General features: G+C 35.5%; 1 protein-coding gene across 4 annotated transcripts in view; it reads left to right on the forward strand.

Moving 5' to 3' along the window:
- The window catches only part of LOC123564411 (PH and SEC7 domain-containing protein 1-like), a 123,247-nt gene that overhangs the window by 88,772 nt on the left and 14,974 nt on the right, over positions 1-19,501 (forward strand). For all 4 annotated transcript variants that reach the window (XM_045357976.2, XM_045357978.2, XM_045357979.2 and 1 more), the window contains exons 7-11: positions 455-575; positions 7,527-7,608; positions 9,332-9,702; positions 10,646-10,789; positions 13,904-14,094. In XM_045357976.2, the coding sequence (XP_045213911.1) occupies positions 455-575; positions 7,527-7,608; positions 9,332-9,702; positions 10,646-10,789; positions 13,904-14,094 (909 nt within the window). The remainder of the gene's footprint in view (positions 1-454; positions 576-7,526; positions 7,609-9,331; positions 9,703-10,645; positions 10,790-13,903; positions 14,095-19,501) is intronic.

Consider the following 19,501-nt stretch of genomic DNA (forward strand, 5'->3'; position numbering starts at 1 on the left):
TTCTGTTAAATTGATTTTGACTAATGACATTATTTGCTTCTTATTAACATCCTTAACTTTTTGACGGATATATTTTTTTGCTATTCCTCACCACAAACCCTTTCGGCGGGGGATACCAATTCATCGAATTTGCTTGTTTAAATAGAAATGTTTTGCATGTCAAATGCTATCACCAGAAAACAGAAATTTTTTGAAGATCTATTTCCTTGTAAATAGGAAATTGAAACATTTGAATGATCCGGATCAAACAGCATAAATAATGCAGAAATAGAACAGTTATTGTACTTGTCTGAAAACTGGTTCTGTCTAACAGGTTCCCAACCATTAGGTTACAAATGGACAAAATCACGTAGTGGGCATGTTAAATCTAAAAAATAAAAAAAAAGTTTTTATTTTTACACTGTTGAACAGTATGATACCATTTATTAATGTACAAGTATATTTGTATTTGCAGTGATGAAGAGTTTCAAGAAGTGAGTACAACTGAAGGTGATGATCAGCGAACAGCCAAACCCCAACCCACACCTAGTCTTCCAAATCTTCCACCTGTTGTTGGCAGGAACCCCTTCCTTGATGTAAGTTTATATTTTGATTGTGTTTTTTGTTGGGATTATATCATCAGACTAACATAATTATATGGTGACTTTCCAGCTTTTCGAGGTGAAGACCCGCAGGGGCCCCTCTGGACATTATTTACCTATGGGGTACACCTTGGTAGAATCAGAATTTGGTATGAGCAGAGTGGATAACTTCCTCAGTCCTCGCATGAAAAAATTCTACACCTCATAGGTTTAGAACTGACATCAATGTGGTGCAAATGATGTAAGTCAGCGACCTAAGAGGCTTCAGTTGTCAATTAGAAAAGTTCACTGAAATTTAATTGAAAGTACATCGTACGAAAGAACATGTCTCTAAACATTACATATTCCCTTTCTTAAGGTATCAGTTCATCCCTATCAGCTTCATACATTTCAAATGTCAGAATGGAAGACTTAAAGTTTCAGACATGTTTTCCTTCTTGCACAAGATTGTGCATTTTGTAAGAAATAGTTTCAAGACATACTGATGATATATGTTGAGAAATTGGAATGGATTTTCTTTTGGAGCCTATAAAGTAGAGTAATATAATACCAAAGCAATTATCAGGCAGCTGTATATGTTCATACAGACTGTGAAGATGATAAAATAAGTCTGGGTTTCCTTAGAAGGCTGCTAAGATTATGCTGTCTGAACTTTCTTATACATTCACCTATTTTGCCCTTTTTAGCTCACCTGTCACAAAGTGACAAGGTGAGCTTTTGTGATCGCGCGGCGTCCGTCGTCCGTCGTCCGTCCGTGCGTCCGTGCGTCCGTGCGTCCGTGCGTCCGTAAACTTTTGCTTGTGACCACTCTAGAGGTCACATTTTTCATGGGATCTTTATGAAAGTTGGTCAGAATGTTCACCTTGATGATATCTAGGTCAAGTTCGAAACTGGGTCACGTGCCATCAAAAACTAGGTCAGTAGGTCTAAAAATAGAAAAACCTTGTGACTCTCTAGAGGCCATATATTTCACAAGATCTTCATGAAAATTGGTCAGAATGTTCACCTTGATGATATCTAGGTCAAGTTCGAAACTGGGTCACGTGGGGTCAAAAACTAGGTCAGTAGGTCTAAAAATAGAAAAACCTTGTGACCTCTCTAGAGGCCATATTTTTCATGAGATCTTCATGAATATTGTTTAGAATGTTCACCTTGATGATATCTAGGTCAAGTTCGAAACTGGGTCAGGTGGGGTCAAAAACTAGGTCATTAGGTCTAAAAATAGAAAAACCTTTTGACCTCTCTAGAGGCCATATTTCTCAATGGATCTTACTGAAAATTGGTCAGAATGTTCACCTTGATGATATCTAGGTCAAGTTCGAAACTGGGTCACGTGGGGGTAAAAACTAGGTCAGTAGATCTAAAAATAGAAAAACCTTGTGACCTCTCTAGAGGCCATATTTTTCATGAGATCTTCATGAATGTTGGTCAGAATGTTCACCTTAATGATATCTAGGTCAAGTTCAATACTGAGTCATGTTGGATCAAAAACTAGGTCAGTAGGTCTAAAAATAGAAAAACCTTGTGACCTCTCTAGAGGCCATATTTTTCAATGGATCTTCATGAAAATTGGTCAGAATGTTCACCTTGATGATATCTAGGTCAAGTTCGAAACTGGGTCACATGCGGTCAAAAACTAGGTCAGTAGGTCTAAAAAATAGAAAAAACCTTGTGACCTCTCTAGAGGCCATATTTTTCAATGGATCTTCAGGAAAATTGGTCAGAATGTTTACCTTGATGATATCTAGATCAAGTTCGAAACTGGGTCACGTGGGGTTAAAAACTAGGTCAGTAGATCTAAAAATAGAAAAACCTTGTGACGTCTCTAGAGGCCATATTTTTCATGAGATCTTCATGAATATTGGTCAGAATGTTCACCTTGATGATATCTAGGTCAGGTTCGAAACTGGGTCACGTGGGGTCAAAAACTAGGTCAGTAGGTCTAAAAATAGAAAAACCTTGTGACCTCTCTAGAGGCCATATTTCTCAATGGATCTTCATGAAAACTGGTGAGAATATTCAGCTTGATGATATCTAGGTCAGGTTCGTAACTGGGTCATGTGCGGTCAAAAACTAGGTCAGTAGGTCGAAAAAAGAAAAACCTTGTGACCTCTCTAGAGGCCATATTTTTCATGAGATCTTCTTGAAAATTGGTGAGAATGTTCACCTTGATGATATCTAGGTCAAGTTTAAAAGTGGGTCACGTGCCTTCAAAAACTAGGTCATTAGGTCAAATAATAGAAAAAGCTTGTGACCTCTCTAGAGGCCATATTTTTCAATGGATCTTCATGAAAATTGGTCAGAATTTTTTATCTTGATGATATCTAGGTCACATGTGCTCAAAAACTAGGTCACTATGTCAAATAATAGAAATAACGACGTCATACTCAGTTCAACACTGGGTCTTGTGGGGATAGGTGAGCGATTCAGGACCATCATGGTCCTCTTGTTAATGGTCTGCATCCGTCCTTCTGTCCGTCCGTCCTTCCGTCCGTAACACTTTCGTGTCTGCTCCATATCTCCTAAACCCCTTGAAGGATTTTCATCAAACTTAGGTCAAATGATCACCTCATCAAGACGATGTGCAGAACCCATGAGTCAGCCTTGTCGGTTCAACGTCAAGGTCACAACTCAAGGTCAAATGTTTGAGCCTGCCATTTTGTGTCCGCTCTATATCTCTTAAACCCCTTGGAGGAATTTTATAAAACTTGGGTCAAATGATCACCTCATCAAGACGATATGCATAACCCTTGAGTCAGTCATGCCGGCTCAAGGTCAAGGTCACAACTTTGAGCCTTCCATTTTGTGTTCGCTCTATATCTCCTAAATCCCTTGAAGGATTTTCATCAAACTTGGGTCAAATGATCACCTCATCAAGGCAATGTGCAGAACTTTTGAGTCAGCCATGTCGGCTCAAGGTCACAACTGAAGGTCAAAGGTTTGAGCCTTCCATTTCGTGTCTGCTCTATATCTCTTAAACCCCTTGAAGGAATTTTATAAAACTTGGGTCAAATGATTACCCCATCAGAACGATGTGCAGAAATTATGAGTCAACCATGCCAGCTCAAGGTCAAGGTCACAACTTTGAGCCTTCCATTTGGTGTCCACTCTGTATCTCCTAAACCCCTTGAAGGATTTTCATCAAACTTTGGTCAAATGATCACCTCATCAAGACATGAGTCAGCCATGTCAACTCAAGGTCAAGGTCACAACTGAAGGTCAAAGGTTTCAGCTCTGTATCTCCTAAACCCCTTGAAGGATTTTCATGAAACTTGGGTCAAATGATCACCTCATCAAGACGTTGTGCAGAATTCTTGAGTCAGCCATGTCAGTTCAAGGTCAAGGTCACAGCTAAAATCAAAGGTTTACCCTTTCACTATCCATAGCAGTGGCGGGGGATTTAGCTGTCTTTCAGACTGCCTTGTACTAGTTTATGATGCTCGTGTCAGTATCAAAAGCTAGATTTATTTTTGTAAGGAGTAAGTGATTGGCTTTTTAAGGTAATTCTGCATGTTTGGAAAAATTCCTACAATGTAAAATTTGATTAAACCTTGATTTATCAAAATTTCAAAATATACTTAGAAAATTCAGCAAATAAAACAGACTTTGGTGCTCGATTTTTTGCTAGACCGATTTTAATAAGATTGACCTCGCACAAGTTTTTGTAATGGGATTCTTTAGGAAAATCAAAATTTTGGTAACATTTTCGTAAATAGAATTTTCATTACAATGTAGATTTTAGTGAAACTTCTCAGAGTTGTAAATACACACATAGTCTAATATGGTGAAATAAAATATATATGTCTGTTTGCTTGTTTTTTTTTAGATATTTGCCCATGATTAAGTAAAGCTGTGCATTTCATGCTGATTTTAAGACATTTTTGGAATTATTTTACATGTCAGAATGTCTTAATATCATATTATAACTTTAGGAAGCTGTTGTGATAAATTTACTCCTCATTTGCTATTAACTCAAGAAATGATTTTCATTTCCGTATGCCGAATCCATGCTTTATTCTGTGTTATCTAGATAAATGAAATTAAGCCATTACTTCTGGTTCATCAAATGTGCAAAACTACCTTAAACCAGCGGGTAAACTAATTTAAAAAAGTAATCACAACAGGAGCATCATAAACATGGCATGCAAACCCGTACCAAGGTAACAGAACACAGCTGAATATAAGAATCTGCCACTGGTTAAGGTTGCAACAATTTTTTCCCGAGTTACAGCAAAAAACAGGAAAATCCTGTGTTGCATGCAAAAAAGTCAACTCTCTCTATTGTGACCCTCAACTGCTATACAAAAATCAAAAACAAGATAATGAGATTCTATCTTTGTGAAGTAGTCACATTCATTATACTTTACTTTTTGTCTTGATGTTACAAGAAAAAATATTGTTTTTTAGCTCACCTGATCAATGTTCAGGGTGAGCTATTGTGATCACGCTGTGTCTGTCATGCATGCGTGCATCCGTCATCAACAATTGTGTTTAAAAAGCATCTCCTCCGTAACCACTGAATGGATTTTGATGAAACTTGGCATGAATGTTCCTTGGATGGTCCTCTACCAAAGTTATTCAAACAGTTCCGCTTGGTTGCACACGGGCCGCCAGAGCTAAGAATAGAAAAGTCTTCGAACGACATCTCCTCCTAAACCGATGGTCCGATTTTGAAACAATTTCACACAAATGGTCCTTATGTCACCCTCTACCAAGATAGTTCAAATTATATTGATTCGTCCAAAAATATGGCTGCCAGAGCTAAAAATAGAAAAATCTTCAAACGACATCTCCTAAACCGATTTAGAAATAATTTCACACAAATGGTCCTTGTGTCACCCTCTACCAAGATTTTTCAGATTATTTTGATTTGTCAAAAAACATGGCCGCCAGAGGGTGTGGTCACTTTTCTCTCTATGTATATAGTGGAAACTTTAAAAATCTTGTGTGAAACTTCTGGCCTGATTTTAGAATGGTCCTTGCGTTACCCTCAACCAAGCTTGTTCAAATAATTTTGATTCGTCAAAAAACGTGGTCTCTTTTCCCTATATGTATATAGTGGAAACTAAAAATCTTCTTGTGTGAAACTACTGGCCCGATTTTAGAATAATTTTACACAATACACAAAATTTAATGGTCCTTGTGTGAACCTCTACCAAGATTGTTCAAATTTTTTTGATTCGTCAAAAAAACATGGCCACCAGAGGGCGTGGTCACTTTTCCCTATATGTATATAGTGGAAACTTTAAAAATCTTCTTGTGTGAAACTACTGGCCCGATTTTAGAATAATTTTACACAAATAGACCTTATGTGACCCTCTACCAAGATTGTTCAAATTGTTTTGATTTGTCAAAAAACATGGCTGCAAGAGGGCATGGTCACTTTTCCCTATATGTATATAGTGGAAACTTTAAAAATCTTCTTGTGTGAAACTGCTGGCCTGATTTTAGAATAATTTTACACAAATAGTCCTTGTATGTCCTCTACCAGCATTGTTCAAATAATTTGATTTGTCAAAAAACATGGCTGCGAGAGGGCGTGGTCACTTTTCCCTATATGTATATAGTGGAAACATTAAAAATCTTGTGTGAGACTGCTAGCTTGATTCTAAAATAATTTTACACAAGTGCTTCTTGTGTGACCCTCTGCTAAGATTATCAAATCATTCTGATTTGTCAAAAAACATGCCTGCCGGTTGGGGGGGAGCGTGGTCACTTTTCCCTTTATGTATACCATACTTGTCAAGGTTATTGCCCTAAGGTCAAAAGATGGTCACACCCCTGTGTCTGACATGTACTTACTATAGGCTTTTATATTAGAAGCTTTGAAAATCTTCTCTGAATCAATAATAGCTAGAGCCTTGATATTTGGCGTGTGATATCAGATTGGTAATGTCTACCATAATTTTTCAAATTATTGCCCTAAGTTCAAAAGTTTGTGTGACATGTATGTAATATAGGTTAACATAGAAGAAATCTAACTCTGTACTTATACAAGCACACTTGAAGCCTTGTACACAGGTGAGCGCTTAGGGTCAATGACGCTCTTGTTTAAAGTGATGTCAGAAATTTATTTGCAGTATTTTGTTGTGTCCAATGGTTATCCATCTTGCAACATTTTCTTTTAAGAACAAACATACATTTAGACTTTTACATTCACTTTTGATGCTTGTTGACTGAAAAGCAATTTGAATGTAACAATGTCTTTGTCAGCGTAGATTTACACTAATGTTTAAGGTGTTTTTTTCCCCTCAAAACCATTTCATGAAAAACACAATAGCACATGGGAGATTGCCCTTAATGAAACTTAAACCATTTCCTCTTTTTTCACAGAGTTAATTATTGAAACATTTAAAGACAGCACAGCTTAATTGAATTTTAGTTTTTTACTTGCTCAGTTTACGCAGAAATGCAGTAAAAAAGAAAGACATTAGAAATTAATGAATTTTTTTTTTTCTGAAATGATCAGGTTCAGTATTCCAGAACAAGGTTTGTTGTTATAACTTAGATTTTTCTCACCTCTGTGGAATGTTACATGATTCTGTCGGAAAAATTAAATAAATTGTATTAATATTAGTTGAAAATGATTTTGGAGATATTGCAATTTTAGTTAAATGTACGTGACACATTTTGTTGCTTACATCAACCTTCGTAGATTATTCTTATGATAGATTATGACAATGTTTATCCCGTAGCATGCTGGACACGATTGGTTCTGCCTTTGCAGCCAGTGTAGATCATGATCAGCCTGCACATCCATGCAGTCTGATCATGATATGCACTGTTCACTATTTAGCCAGTATCTTTTTAGTAAGCACCCCTTTTAACAGTTAACGGTGCTGTCCAAATTGAAAGACGGACAACTTCATTATAGTAATGCAGCAGGGTAAGGGTTATAAATTTTACTATTTCAGTACATTGAATTCATCCTGTTCTGTGTTTCAGGTACCTGATCCCAGCCAGACAACAGAATACAAGAAAGGTTATATCATGAGAAAATGTTGTGTTGACCCGGATGGCAGGAAAAGTATATTATAGCTTTCATTTATATTATATTTCTTGATCATATTCAGTTAAAAACTGTGTAATATGTACATAAATCTTATTTAATTTGAACCAGAAATTGGCTTTATATCGACATTCATGTTTTATATCAGGTGCATAATATCATTTGCGAGGTCGTTGAACCTGTTATTTTCACACAACTTTGGATACACCAGTTATATGAGCAGCAAGAAAAAGCTCCCACTGGTGTTTCAGTTAAAGTTATGCTTTCTAATTTGTGATTTTTAGCTCAACTTCTCGAAGAAAAAGTAGAGCTATTGCACTTGCCCAGGCATTGGCATCGCCTTTGGTTAAAGTTTTTGATAAAGTCAAATATCTGTTACTATCAAAGCTATTGACTTGAAACTTAAAATAGTTATTTACTATCAAAGTCTACACCAGGAGAAACAATCCTCATAACTCTGATACTGTGTTGGTGCACCGTAAAACCCAAATAAATAAATAAATCATAACTCTGATTGAATTTTGACATAGTTATGCCTTTTATAATTTTTTTTTTTTAAAGTTTTTGATAAAGTCAAATATCTCTGTTACTATCAAAGTTTTTGATTTAAAACTTAAAATAGTTATTTACTATCGAATTCTACACCATAACTCTGATTTGAATTTTGACAGATTTATGCCCCTTTTTAACTTTGAATTGTTTGGTTAAAGTTTTTGATAAAATCAGATATCTCTGTTACTATCAAAGCTTTTGACTTGAAACTTAAAGCAGTTACTAACTACCAAAGTCTACACCAGGAGAAAAAAATCTCCATGACTCTGTTTGAATTTTGACAGAGTTGTGCCCCTTTTTAACTTAGAATATTTTGGTTAAAGTTTTATGAAAATTTTACTGGCAAAGCTCTAATTCAGTCAAGCACTGAGACAAGTGGAGCGTGCTGTCTTATGGACAGCTCTTGTTTTATGTGGCCTTTCCCAGATAAGTTAGCAAAATCTTTCACATTGTATATTTCTGCCTTCAGTAGTATTGACCTCAAATTTTTAAATGTTTATATGAATTCATATCGTGAAAATTGATTTTTTACTGCTTAACCTGCTTACATTGGCATAAGCTGGATAGACCTGGTTGCTAAGGTCAAAATGGCATATACCCATAAAGCTGTTGATCAACACTAATACTGACGCACCTGTAGATGCTTATTTTTGAAAAAAGGAGGTAGTCTATTTATTGTCAGAAGACATCTTACCTGATGATTGCGAGACATAGTGAAGTTTCACTCTATGATGGTTTTATTTTCATACACTTTTACTTGAATGTTAAATGATACGATCTTATATATCCAGTTTGCTTGAACCAACCTTGGTGTAAAAATGACAAACGTGATAGACTCTAATATCTGGCTAATGAAATAACTCATCTAAGACATGCTTTGGTGTATTGTGAACAAATGTAACACACACTTTTCTGTTTGAATGGTATTGTCCCTGTTTACATGTGGTTTTCAGAAAGGTTATTTTTACATGGAAACAGAAAATCATGTACCAAAGCTTGGACTAAGAACTGTAACTAAACATTAATCATATATAACCTTGAGTAAATGACAGAGATTTTATATATTTGTTATTACATACTAAGTATGAATTGTTACATATTTCTGTTTGAAAGCAAATATGTATCAGGTATAGACATTTCAATAAGTTATAAGAAAGTAAAGGGGACATTAAATTTTACACTATTTCAGCGGCTGTTGGAAAGAGAAGTTGGAAGATGTATTATGTTGTATTGAGGGACATGATCCTTTACCTATATAAGGATGAACAAGCATTGAAGAAAGCCTCGCAGTCTGGATCTCACAACGCCATACGTGCGCACCATTGTTTAGCCTCAAAGGCCTCAGACTATACTAAAAAGCAACATGTGTTCCGCTTACAGACTGCCGATTGGGCAGAATATTTATTTCAAACTTCGAACACTAAAGAGTGCCAAGAATGGATAGATACTTTGAATTTTGTAGCAGCAAGCTTGTCAGCACCCCCTTTACCTGGTGCTGTTGGCTCACAAAAGAAGTTTCAACGGCCTCTTTTACCAATCTCATATACTCGCCTTAATTTGGTAAGTAGCTGTCAGAGGACAGCAAGCTGCTTTTATTTCAGATATTTATGATACACCATACTCTGTGTTCTAGTGGTTTGAACATTCATATTGGGAATAGGAGGTTGAATGTTCAAACCTCAGTTGTATCCCTTCTGATATGTTGGCAGTGGAATTAAAAATACAAACTTCAGGTAGGCACTTCATTGTTTAAGATATATTTGTAGTTTACTGCAGCAAAGTACCCAGTCTAAAGAAGTGTTAAAATATCATTTTCTGGAAAAAAGTTATTTGAGCTGAAAAAACTTATCACGGGTAAAATAGTTGAAAAAAAATGGAGAAAACCCAGCTAAGACTACGGTAGGCTAAGGCGACTATTGACCTAGTACCTCATGTGAACCTAGTACCTCATGTGAACCAGGCATGAAAAAAGCATGCATAATTACTTCAATGGTCAGCTATCTGAATAGAAAACTATGTAAAGATCATATCAGTAATGCCTTTGGTAAAGTGTGACATTATTCTGAAATTTGTCAACAAACAGATGATTTTTTGAAAATGTCAAAACCCATAGAATTTTACAAGGTAAAATATGTTCAAAAAGCTACTGTTGGAAAGAGAACAATCTCTGATACCCATTTATATGCATCAAAAGTATGGGGGAAAAATATCTAGAAATATGAGAAAATCAAAGAATCAACTTGAGGACGTGTTACATGTATGACTGCTGTTATCCTGCAAAGCATTTAACATAGATAGCTTACTTTTCCATTGCAATGATATAATATGGACAGGATTAGGATTGACAAACCATGTTCACTCAACAATTTCACTCAACAGATCATTCCCCTTGTGTAAAGAGGGCTTAGGTTAAATCTCTATTATATGGCCATTTCATGAACCATCAGCTAAGGAAATGGTTTATTTAGCAAATTAAAAAATGCTATTTTTTATGAATTTACAGCAAGACCAGTTACGGAGTATAGAGGAGAGACTCCAGCAGACTGAGCTAGATCTACAGGAGCACAGGCAGTTCCCACCGGAGAAAGGTTCTAAGTCCAGTGTTATCCAGCACTTCCTCGAGAAAGAAAACTATCTCATATATGAGGTATTACATGTTTTAAAGATCAATGTTACAGTTTGTCCAAGTTTTCAGTTATGTCTCGCGCCCAGTGGTAGGAGATAAATTGATTTAATGCTATCTGTCTGTGATTGTCAGTCTGTATGTCAAAGATCTTGTCCTCGCAACTCACCTGACACCAAAAGATGGAATTAACAACAAACTTCACAAATGTGATCATTGCCAAGCCTTGTTGTGCATATTGTCAGCGTGTTCATTGATTTTCAGTGGAGTTACAGCCCTTAATTCATTAAATCTGATATTTTGGCTACTTCTCTTATATTATTTGGCAAATTTCAATCAAGCCTGATCGTGCATATTGTCAGCATGTTCCAGTTCAGTGACTTTCAGCACAGTTATGGTCCTTAATTTGTCAAATTCTATGATGTTTTTGCAACTTCTCTTTGACCATTGGGCAAGTTTCTACCAAACTCTACATGAGTTATCGGTGCCGAGCCGAGTTATGGGTATCATCGGTGTTTTCCAGTTCACTGATTTTCAGTGAAGTTATGTCCTGTGATTTGTTACATTTTACTGTGTGTACACTACCCTCCTTATGACATTAGGCTGAATTTCACCAAATTCCACAAGTGTTCAGTGTGAAGTGAAGTTGTGCATATTATCAACATGTAGTGGTCTTGTGGTTTTCAGGGGAGTATTGATCTTTGATATGTCAAATTCTATGCTGTCCATTCTACTTCTCGTATATCATTGGTTACAATTCCACCAAACTTCACAGTAATAAGTGTCAAACCTAGCTGTATATTATTGTTGGAATATTATGGTTCAGTGTGGCATTTTACAATGTCTATGTGTAAATTGGTGGGAGACATATGTTTGTAGTGAAAAGTAGTATCTTGTTGGCAATTGAAGTTGTTCTTACATATTTATGTCCCCAGTCTGTCCATCTGTCACACTTCATTTCCAATAGATTTACTCCGGAACTCTGTTTACATCTGGTTTTACCAAGATTCATGCACGCGTTGTGGGTACAAAGGAACGATTCTATAAATAGCATTGAAATATGTCAAAATATTAAACCACCACACGAACACAAATTCAAACTTATTTTATAAATCTAATACATAATGACGTTGACATATCTGTCTTTAGTAAATAGTATCAGTTTGGCTTGTCAATTCAAAGAAATATTTGATGTATTAAAGGTTAAACTTTGATAGTTTATATTTTTGTACCTACACTGATTTGGGAAAACCTGATTCCGGACTATGACTATTAATAACTGGAGAACCATTTGAGCTAGAACCTTCAAACTTCATAGGATGATTGGACATGCAGAGTAGATGACCCCTAATGATTTTGGGGTCACTCAGTCGAAGGCCAAGGTCATAGGAGTCAGAACATAGAAATCCATTTCTGATCAATAACTTGAGAAACAATTGACCAAGTACATTGAAACTTCAAAGGATGTTTGGACATGCCTAGTAGATGACCCCTATTAATCTTGAGGCCATTCTTTCAGAGGTCAAGGTCACAATACATGGAAAACCTTTTCCAATCCATAACTTGAGAACCTCTTGATCCAAAAACGTTGAAACTTCACCCAGTCTGTTTCTGATCAATAACTTGAAAACCACTTGACCTAGAGTGTTGAAACTTAATAGGATGATTGGACATGCGAAGTAGATGACCTCTATTGACTTTTGGGTCACTCGATCAAATGTCACAGGGGCCAGAACATTGAAAATCGTTTCCAACCAATAACTGGGGAACCGCTTTACCCAGAATGTTGAAAATTCATGGGATGATTGGACATGCCGAGTGCATTTTAGTCAATAAACCAACCATTGGTTTCTCTTTTACTTTCGCTCCTGTTCCCTGTCGACTTCTTGCCTATTACTACTATGATGTAGGGGGAGAAATGTGCTTTTCTACAAAAGCATTTTCTAGCTAGTATGTTATTTTGAAGTCATACTTTTTAGCTCATCTGATTTTTTGAAAAAAAAAAATGATGAGTTATTGTCATCACTTGAGCGGTTGTCGGCGTCTGCGTCAGTGTTGCCTGGTTAAGTTTTATGTTTAGGTCAGCTTTTCTCCTAAACTATCAAAGCTATTGCTTTGAAACTTGGAATACTTGTTCACCATCATAAGCTGACCCTGTATAGCAAGAAACATAACTCCATCTTGCTTTTTGCAAGATTTATGGCCCCTTTTGTACTTAGAAAATATCAGATTTCTTGGTTAAGTTTTATGTTTAGGTCAACTTTTCTCCTAAACTATCAAAGCTATTGCTTTGAAACTTGGAATACTTGTTCACCATCATAAGCAGACCCTGTACATCAAGAAACATAACTCCATCTTGCTTTTTGCAAGATTTATATGCCCCTTTTGGACTTAGAAAATCAGTTTTCTTGGTTAAGTTTTATGTTTAGGTCAGCTTTTATCCTAAACTATCAAAGCTATTGCTTTAAAACTTGCAACACTTGTTCACCATCATAAGTTGACCCTGTACAGCAAGAAACATAACTCCATCCTGCTTTTTGCAAGATTTATGGCCCCTTTTGGACTTAGAAAATATCAGATTTCTTGGTTAAGTTTTATGTTTAGGTCAACTTTTTCTCTTAAACTATCAAAGCTATTGCTTTGAAACTTGCAACACTTGTTGACCATCATAAGCTGACCCTGTACAGCAAGCAACATAACTCCATCCTGCTTTTTGCAATAATTATTGCCCCATTTGGACTTAGAAAATCATTTTCTTGGTTGAGTATTATGTTTAAGTCAACTTTTCTCATAAACTATCAAAGCTATTGCTTTAAAACTTGCAACAGTTTTTCACCATCATTAGTGGACACCGAACATCAAGAAACATAACTCTATCCTGCTTTTTGCAAGAATGATGGCCCTTTTTAGACTTAGAAAATCATGGGTAGGACGACATTTCTATTACACAAAAAAAATCAGATGAGCGTCAGCACCCGCAAGGCGGTGCTCTTGTTTGAAAAAAAGTAATAGATTGATTATAGAGATTTATTGTTGAAAGCCAAAATGACTATTCCTCTGTGAATTGTTAAGTATGAGTGAATAACTGTGATTTTATCTGTTCCTGTTATTTAAGAAGTTTCACCCATTTTTCTACAGATTGGTCGGTTGAAAACATATGCATACCTTCTACAGTCTCGGCTTGCGTCTCACCCAGAGCTCGAACCTTCATTAGTAGAGACAGCTATTGGTGAAGATGAGGAAGGTATCAAGGGAGTTAACCCGGTCATTCATGCATTTACCTCCCCTGTTCAGAAAAAGACAGGAGTACAACACAGCATTTCAGATAGGTATAGTTACAGAGCCGCTATATTTCAGGCAGATAGACTTGATCTTGATTTGATATGAAAGCAGGGTCTTTATTTATACACTTGATCTTGATTTGATATGAAACAGGGTTGTCTCGTGTAAATCTCTGTGTATAGAATCTCTTGTCTCAAACCTGTAACCAGGGAAATAGCTAAACAATGTATATATGAAAGGCATTGGCTTGTATATAGACAACAAGAACATCTTTAATGAAAGGATTCTAAATGTTTTGTTGGAAAATGTTTTAGTGTAATTTTGCAGGCTCTGAAAAGTGAAAAATGAAAAATATTGTTTTATTGGCATGAATTTTTAAAACTGTTAAAACATGCAAGCCCTTTGATGTTTGTGATGAACTGAAATTTGTCATCAGTGTGAAATTAACATCTATCAAAAATACTATCACTATAGGGCTCTTATGAAAATTATATTAGTGTATAGGCTATATGTAACCTATTCATGTAAAATGATCCGAAGTTGACCATGGATGTAGAGTCAGATTTTAAATAAGCCTCTACAACATGTCAGCTCTTGGCTTTATATAACATGTTCTATTATCATTATTTGATTGTAAAAAATTAGAAGGTTTATAAATTTTTGCTACAAAGCTGTCAAAATGTTTACAAGAATTCAAATATTATGTGGTACTTGTGGGGATTAAACAACTTGAAATCATGTAAAATTACTAGTCCAAAGACTTAACAACTCTGCAATAGAGTGCTCTGATATAGAGGTCTGATCATATTTTTTTCTGTTTCTGACTTTTTCTCTTTTTTTACCTTCAGCCATTAGAGAATACCTTTAGCATTGCAGTTATAATGCATTTTCATTTTTCTGAGTAGTTGTTAAAGCTGTTTCCCTGGTTACAGACATCTCATTCTTTAATATGGAGTTTTTTGTGATATCAGTATGCATCGTACCATTCTAGTCAAGCCACTGGACAGCAAGAGTTCTTATCGGAGAATGTTTCTAGGACAGAGAACCAAATAGAAATGTGTAATACCAGTGACCGTCATCAAAATATATTGACAATCATGTTTGAAAATATGAGTTGTGTTGGGTATCCATTATTAGACATTCTAGACTGGCATTTATGTGTGAAAGTAAACCTGCGCTTCAGACTTTTGCACAGACATTCATAATCAGAATATTGTTTTTGCTGTTATTTTCCATGTAACTGAGTTACATATTTTTTGTTGTTGCTTTTTATAATGATGTTACATTGTTCTTTTACACACATTTATTTTACACGACAGTGTGATAGCACTTCATTTTTACATATCCTTCTCAATTAAGGATATTACTTTGTGATGTCTCGATTTTTTGTTTTCTGAAGTATATCATAAATCCATTTGATTGGAATCATTGCAAGAAAGGGATGTTTGAATTCAACATATAAAACAAACAAACAAAGCTATCAGCAAATATAATGTCTTTTATGATAGGACTTTTAAATATGCTTTTGGTAAAGAAGACTATAGGCTTCAGGTTGTTCGCTATTGTCTATGAATGTAAAACTATTATACTGAACTCCATAGTAACAACCTAGTGCAAGGATACCTTACACAGAAAATAGAACAAAATATTCTAGTAAATCAGTTTCTTCATAATGATAAAATTCTCTAGCAGTTTATGAACTACATCCCTTTTCTGCAAAGTAACCAAGAGTTTATTGAATACAGCTCATTTTAATCTGTCTGAAATCCATAAGATCCCAAGGAAATAGTTCTTTCAGACTTCACAGTGAACCAACATTGTATTCTAATATTTCTCTTAAGTATGCTTTTTAAAAAGAAACAAGAATTGATGTTTGTAATGGTGAAATAGCCTCTCATATATACTGGATGTAGTGTTACACAATACATTTTATATGAATAAAGTAAGCTCTATTTGTCAAAGATATACTTATGAAGTCTGAAGATTTATTACCATGGGACGATAACGTGTAGTGATACTTCTGTGTATAGAATAACAGATTTGCTTCACTTAACCAACATGACCTGTCCATTTCTAGTCTTATGTTAGCTTATCATGTATATCTCACTGATGATTTCTGTTCCAATTTATTATTGTCATGTACATTGTATGTACAGTGTCAAATACTGTATTACAAGAAAGGGGATGGAAAATGTAATGAACGTTATCTGTGTCTCTCATCCCGAGGGTTGCCAGGCTTGAGCCTCAGAAAGGCCATGTCTCGTAAGCCCTCTACAGATGGTAGATTTTTGTTGTACAACACTAATTATCTCAAAGATGTACAATTTTGAAATTGTACATTTTTCGCATACAGACAGTATTCCATTCCCATATAAATCACAAAGACTTACCTAGTAAACATAGTGCATCAGGTACTGAAAAGAATGTAACTATTAATATTATAAAAAATAATATTCACGTTTTTATGTCCCATGAATTTTATTATGCATGACACAAATGAGCCACGCCATGAGAAAACCAACATAGTGGCTTTGCGACCAACATGGATGCAGACCAGCCTGTGCATCCGCGCAGTCTGGTCCATGCTGTTCGCTAACGGTTTCTCTAATTGTAATAGACTTTGAAAGCAAACAACACTGATCCTGACCAGACTGCGCGGATGCACAGGCTGGTCAGGATCAGTGATGTTTGCTTTCAAAGTCTATTACAATTAGAGAAACCGTTAGTGAACAGCATGGACCAGACTGCGCGGATGCTGGTTGGAAACGCATTATGTTGGTTTTCTCATGGTGCGGCTCAAATCATTTAACTTTTCAGTGTCATCCTTTTTCCATTATGCATTAGAAGCCATTTTATATTCAGATTTGTGTTTATTTTATGGCCAATTGTTTCTGGAATTTCATTCACTTGCCTCTTATTAACTAATTATTTACCAATTTGTTGCTTGTCAACGTGGGTGGTACGTAAGGCAAAACTTAAGAAATAGAACATGTCCTAATCTGTAAGTCAAGACTTAAGATTACAAAATCAAGGAATAGCATCATACACATGATAATATTTGGCTGTACATCTTGAATTTAATTGGTGTTGTACAACAAAAACCTACCGTCTGTAGAGGGCTTTAGGTTACCTGTGTTTCCATGACAACAGTCCCCTATTGTTTATAAGTCATTCGAGCAAAGGTCAAGGTCTTGGCATATTTTAGTGTGCGGATAACATAGCCAGTTACTGCCGACAGGCTATCATGGGGAGTATGTGTTTAACAAAGAGCTTGTTTAAATTGTGCTTTTTATCAGAAATCATCAGTGAGATATATGCCCTTCTGTAGCTGTATACCAGAAAGAGTGCTAATCTGATATATAATACATTACCATGTAGCATAATGTATACATGTATGTGATATTACACCACATATCAGTGTGTAAACATCAAGTCCTGCCCTGTGCCATCTTACAACACACAATCACAGCTATATAGTGCTTTTTATGCCAAAAATAAGCAAGCCTTTTGTGTTGGTATATTTGTGAAAAAATGATATACACTTAGGCTTTATTGCAAACATGTATTTCAGTGTGTAATAAACACATACCTTGTTTGAATATTTTTTATTGAATTCTATATATTTAGAATGGTTGGTCCCAAAGTGAAGTTATTATAAATGTAAGATACACATTTTATTTGGAGGGAAATATTTATAGCCATGTAATTAACCTCTCCATGTACAGTTCTCAAGAAAGGGTTTATGTATATTGGGTTTAGCTAAGTTATTGAACTTTGTTTACCAAAGCCAAATTAGACAGTTTTGGTGTTTGATTCATTTCAAAGTGTTAGTTAAACTTAGTATGGTGTCTTATATAATATACAGCTAATTGTAAGATATTTTTCAGTATATTTTGGCAGATGGTGCTTGTTTGCTATTATTTGAGCCGCGCCATGAGAAAACCAACATAGTGGCTCTGCGACCAGCATGGATCCAGACCAGCCTGCGCATCCGCGCAGTCTGGTCAGGATCCATGCTGTTCGCTTTTAAAGCCTATTGCAATTAGAGAAACCATTAGCGAACAGCATGGATCCTGACCAGACTGCGCGGATGCGCAGGCTGGTCTGGATCCATGCTGGTCGCAAAGCCACTATGTTGGTTTTCCCATGGCACGGCTCATTTATTGTAATTACTAAGACATTAGCATACAGGGTAAAATATCTCAGTAATTATTGGTTTTGCTCCAAATGTCTCAAGTTTTGTATTGCACTTTCTATTTATCACTGTCACATAGCAATTTTTTCATATCTTAGTTTTAACAAAATGCATTTTCTATAACTGTTCCAAACTTCATCTGCACATGTCAGGGGTGTAAAATTCCACTCTCCCGCTCGCATTGGTGAGTTAAAGTAAGTTTAGGACGAGTAGACCTTGCTATATACTTGACCGTCTGGGCAAGTGTTTTGCATAGTAACTTTACCAAAATTCAACAAAAAATGTTTAAAATTACTTTGCGAAAAACAGTAATAATCTTTACATTGGTAGATGCTTTAAATTAAACTTTAATCGAACAACGATAGTAATTAATAGGTGATTACTATTATTATTGATGCATTTATTACACAAAAAAAGCATGTACAGTAAGCCAGTCAACATAAAAGATATTTTATATGAGTTAATCTTATTATCACCATTTATTTTCTCGTACTTTGTCAAAGAATTGCTTCAACATCCTAACAGTCAGTATCGGTAGTTTTATTTGGAAAGCGACCAGGTGGTGGAGATTACAAAATATGGTAGTAAGAAAAAGAAAAACATCTTGCAGCCAGAGAAAAGAAAATATAAGCAAAACAAATACATTTAAACAAAAAGGAAAGGTAGTGAAGAAGAGAATATTATTTGTTTACTTTGTGTTATATTTGCAATTTGTTTGTTGTTCATAATACTTCTTTCATAAAAGTGACAGTCTTGAAAAGAAGTCATTAAGATAGTTGTAATTTCATAAGGGCGAGTGACTGTTCACTAAGGGTGAGATGATTTAACTGGCTACTAGTCCTACAGGGCGAGTGGTGGGAAAAAAATATTTTTACACCCCTGTATCTGTATTTGAAAGATTATTTTCAGACCAAAGTCAGCTTTTTATTTCTAATATTATGTTAAGTTTTGTCTAATGGGCTAACTAAATCCTCATATTTAAAATTTGTTCTCTTTAGCTATCAAAGCAGTTATTTTCAAAACTTGGAAAAGAATGTTTTTCTGGTAAGCCACGAATTTTATACAGCTTACAAAAAAAAGTTCTTTTACAGTAAGAGTGAGGAGTTAATCATTGTGCGTCACTTAGAGCTGTTTTTCTTTTTTTTGCAGCAACAGTAGGTTTACATATTGAATGGTGCAAAGGGTATTGATATGTTAAAAAGGCACACTGGGAGTGTTATACTTGCTTCAGATGTCAGTTTTGCATTTTGTTCTTGAAA

This window comes from Mercenaria mercenaria, chromosome 2, assembly GCF_021730395.1.
Source record: "Mercenaria mercenaria strain notata chromosome 2, MADL_Memer_1, whole genome shotgun sequence".
NCBI lineage: Eukaryota > Metazoa > Mollusca > Bivalvia > Venerida > Veneridae > Mercenaria > Mercenaria mercenaria.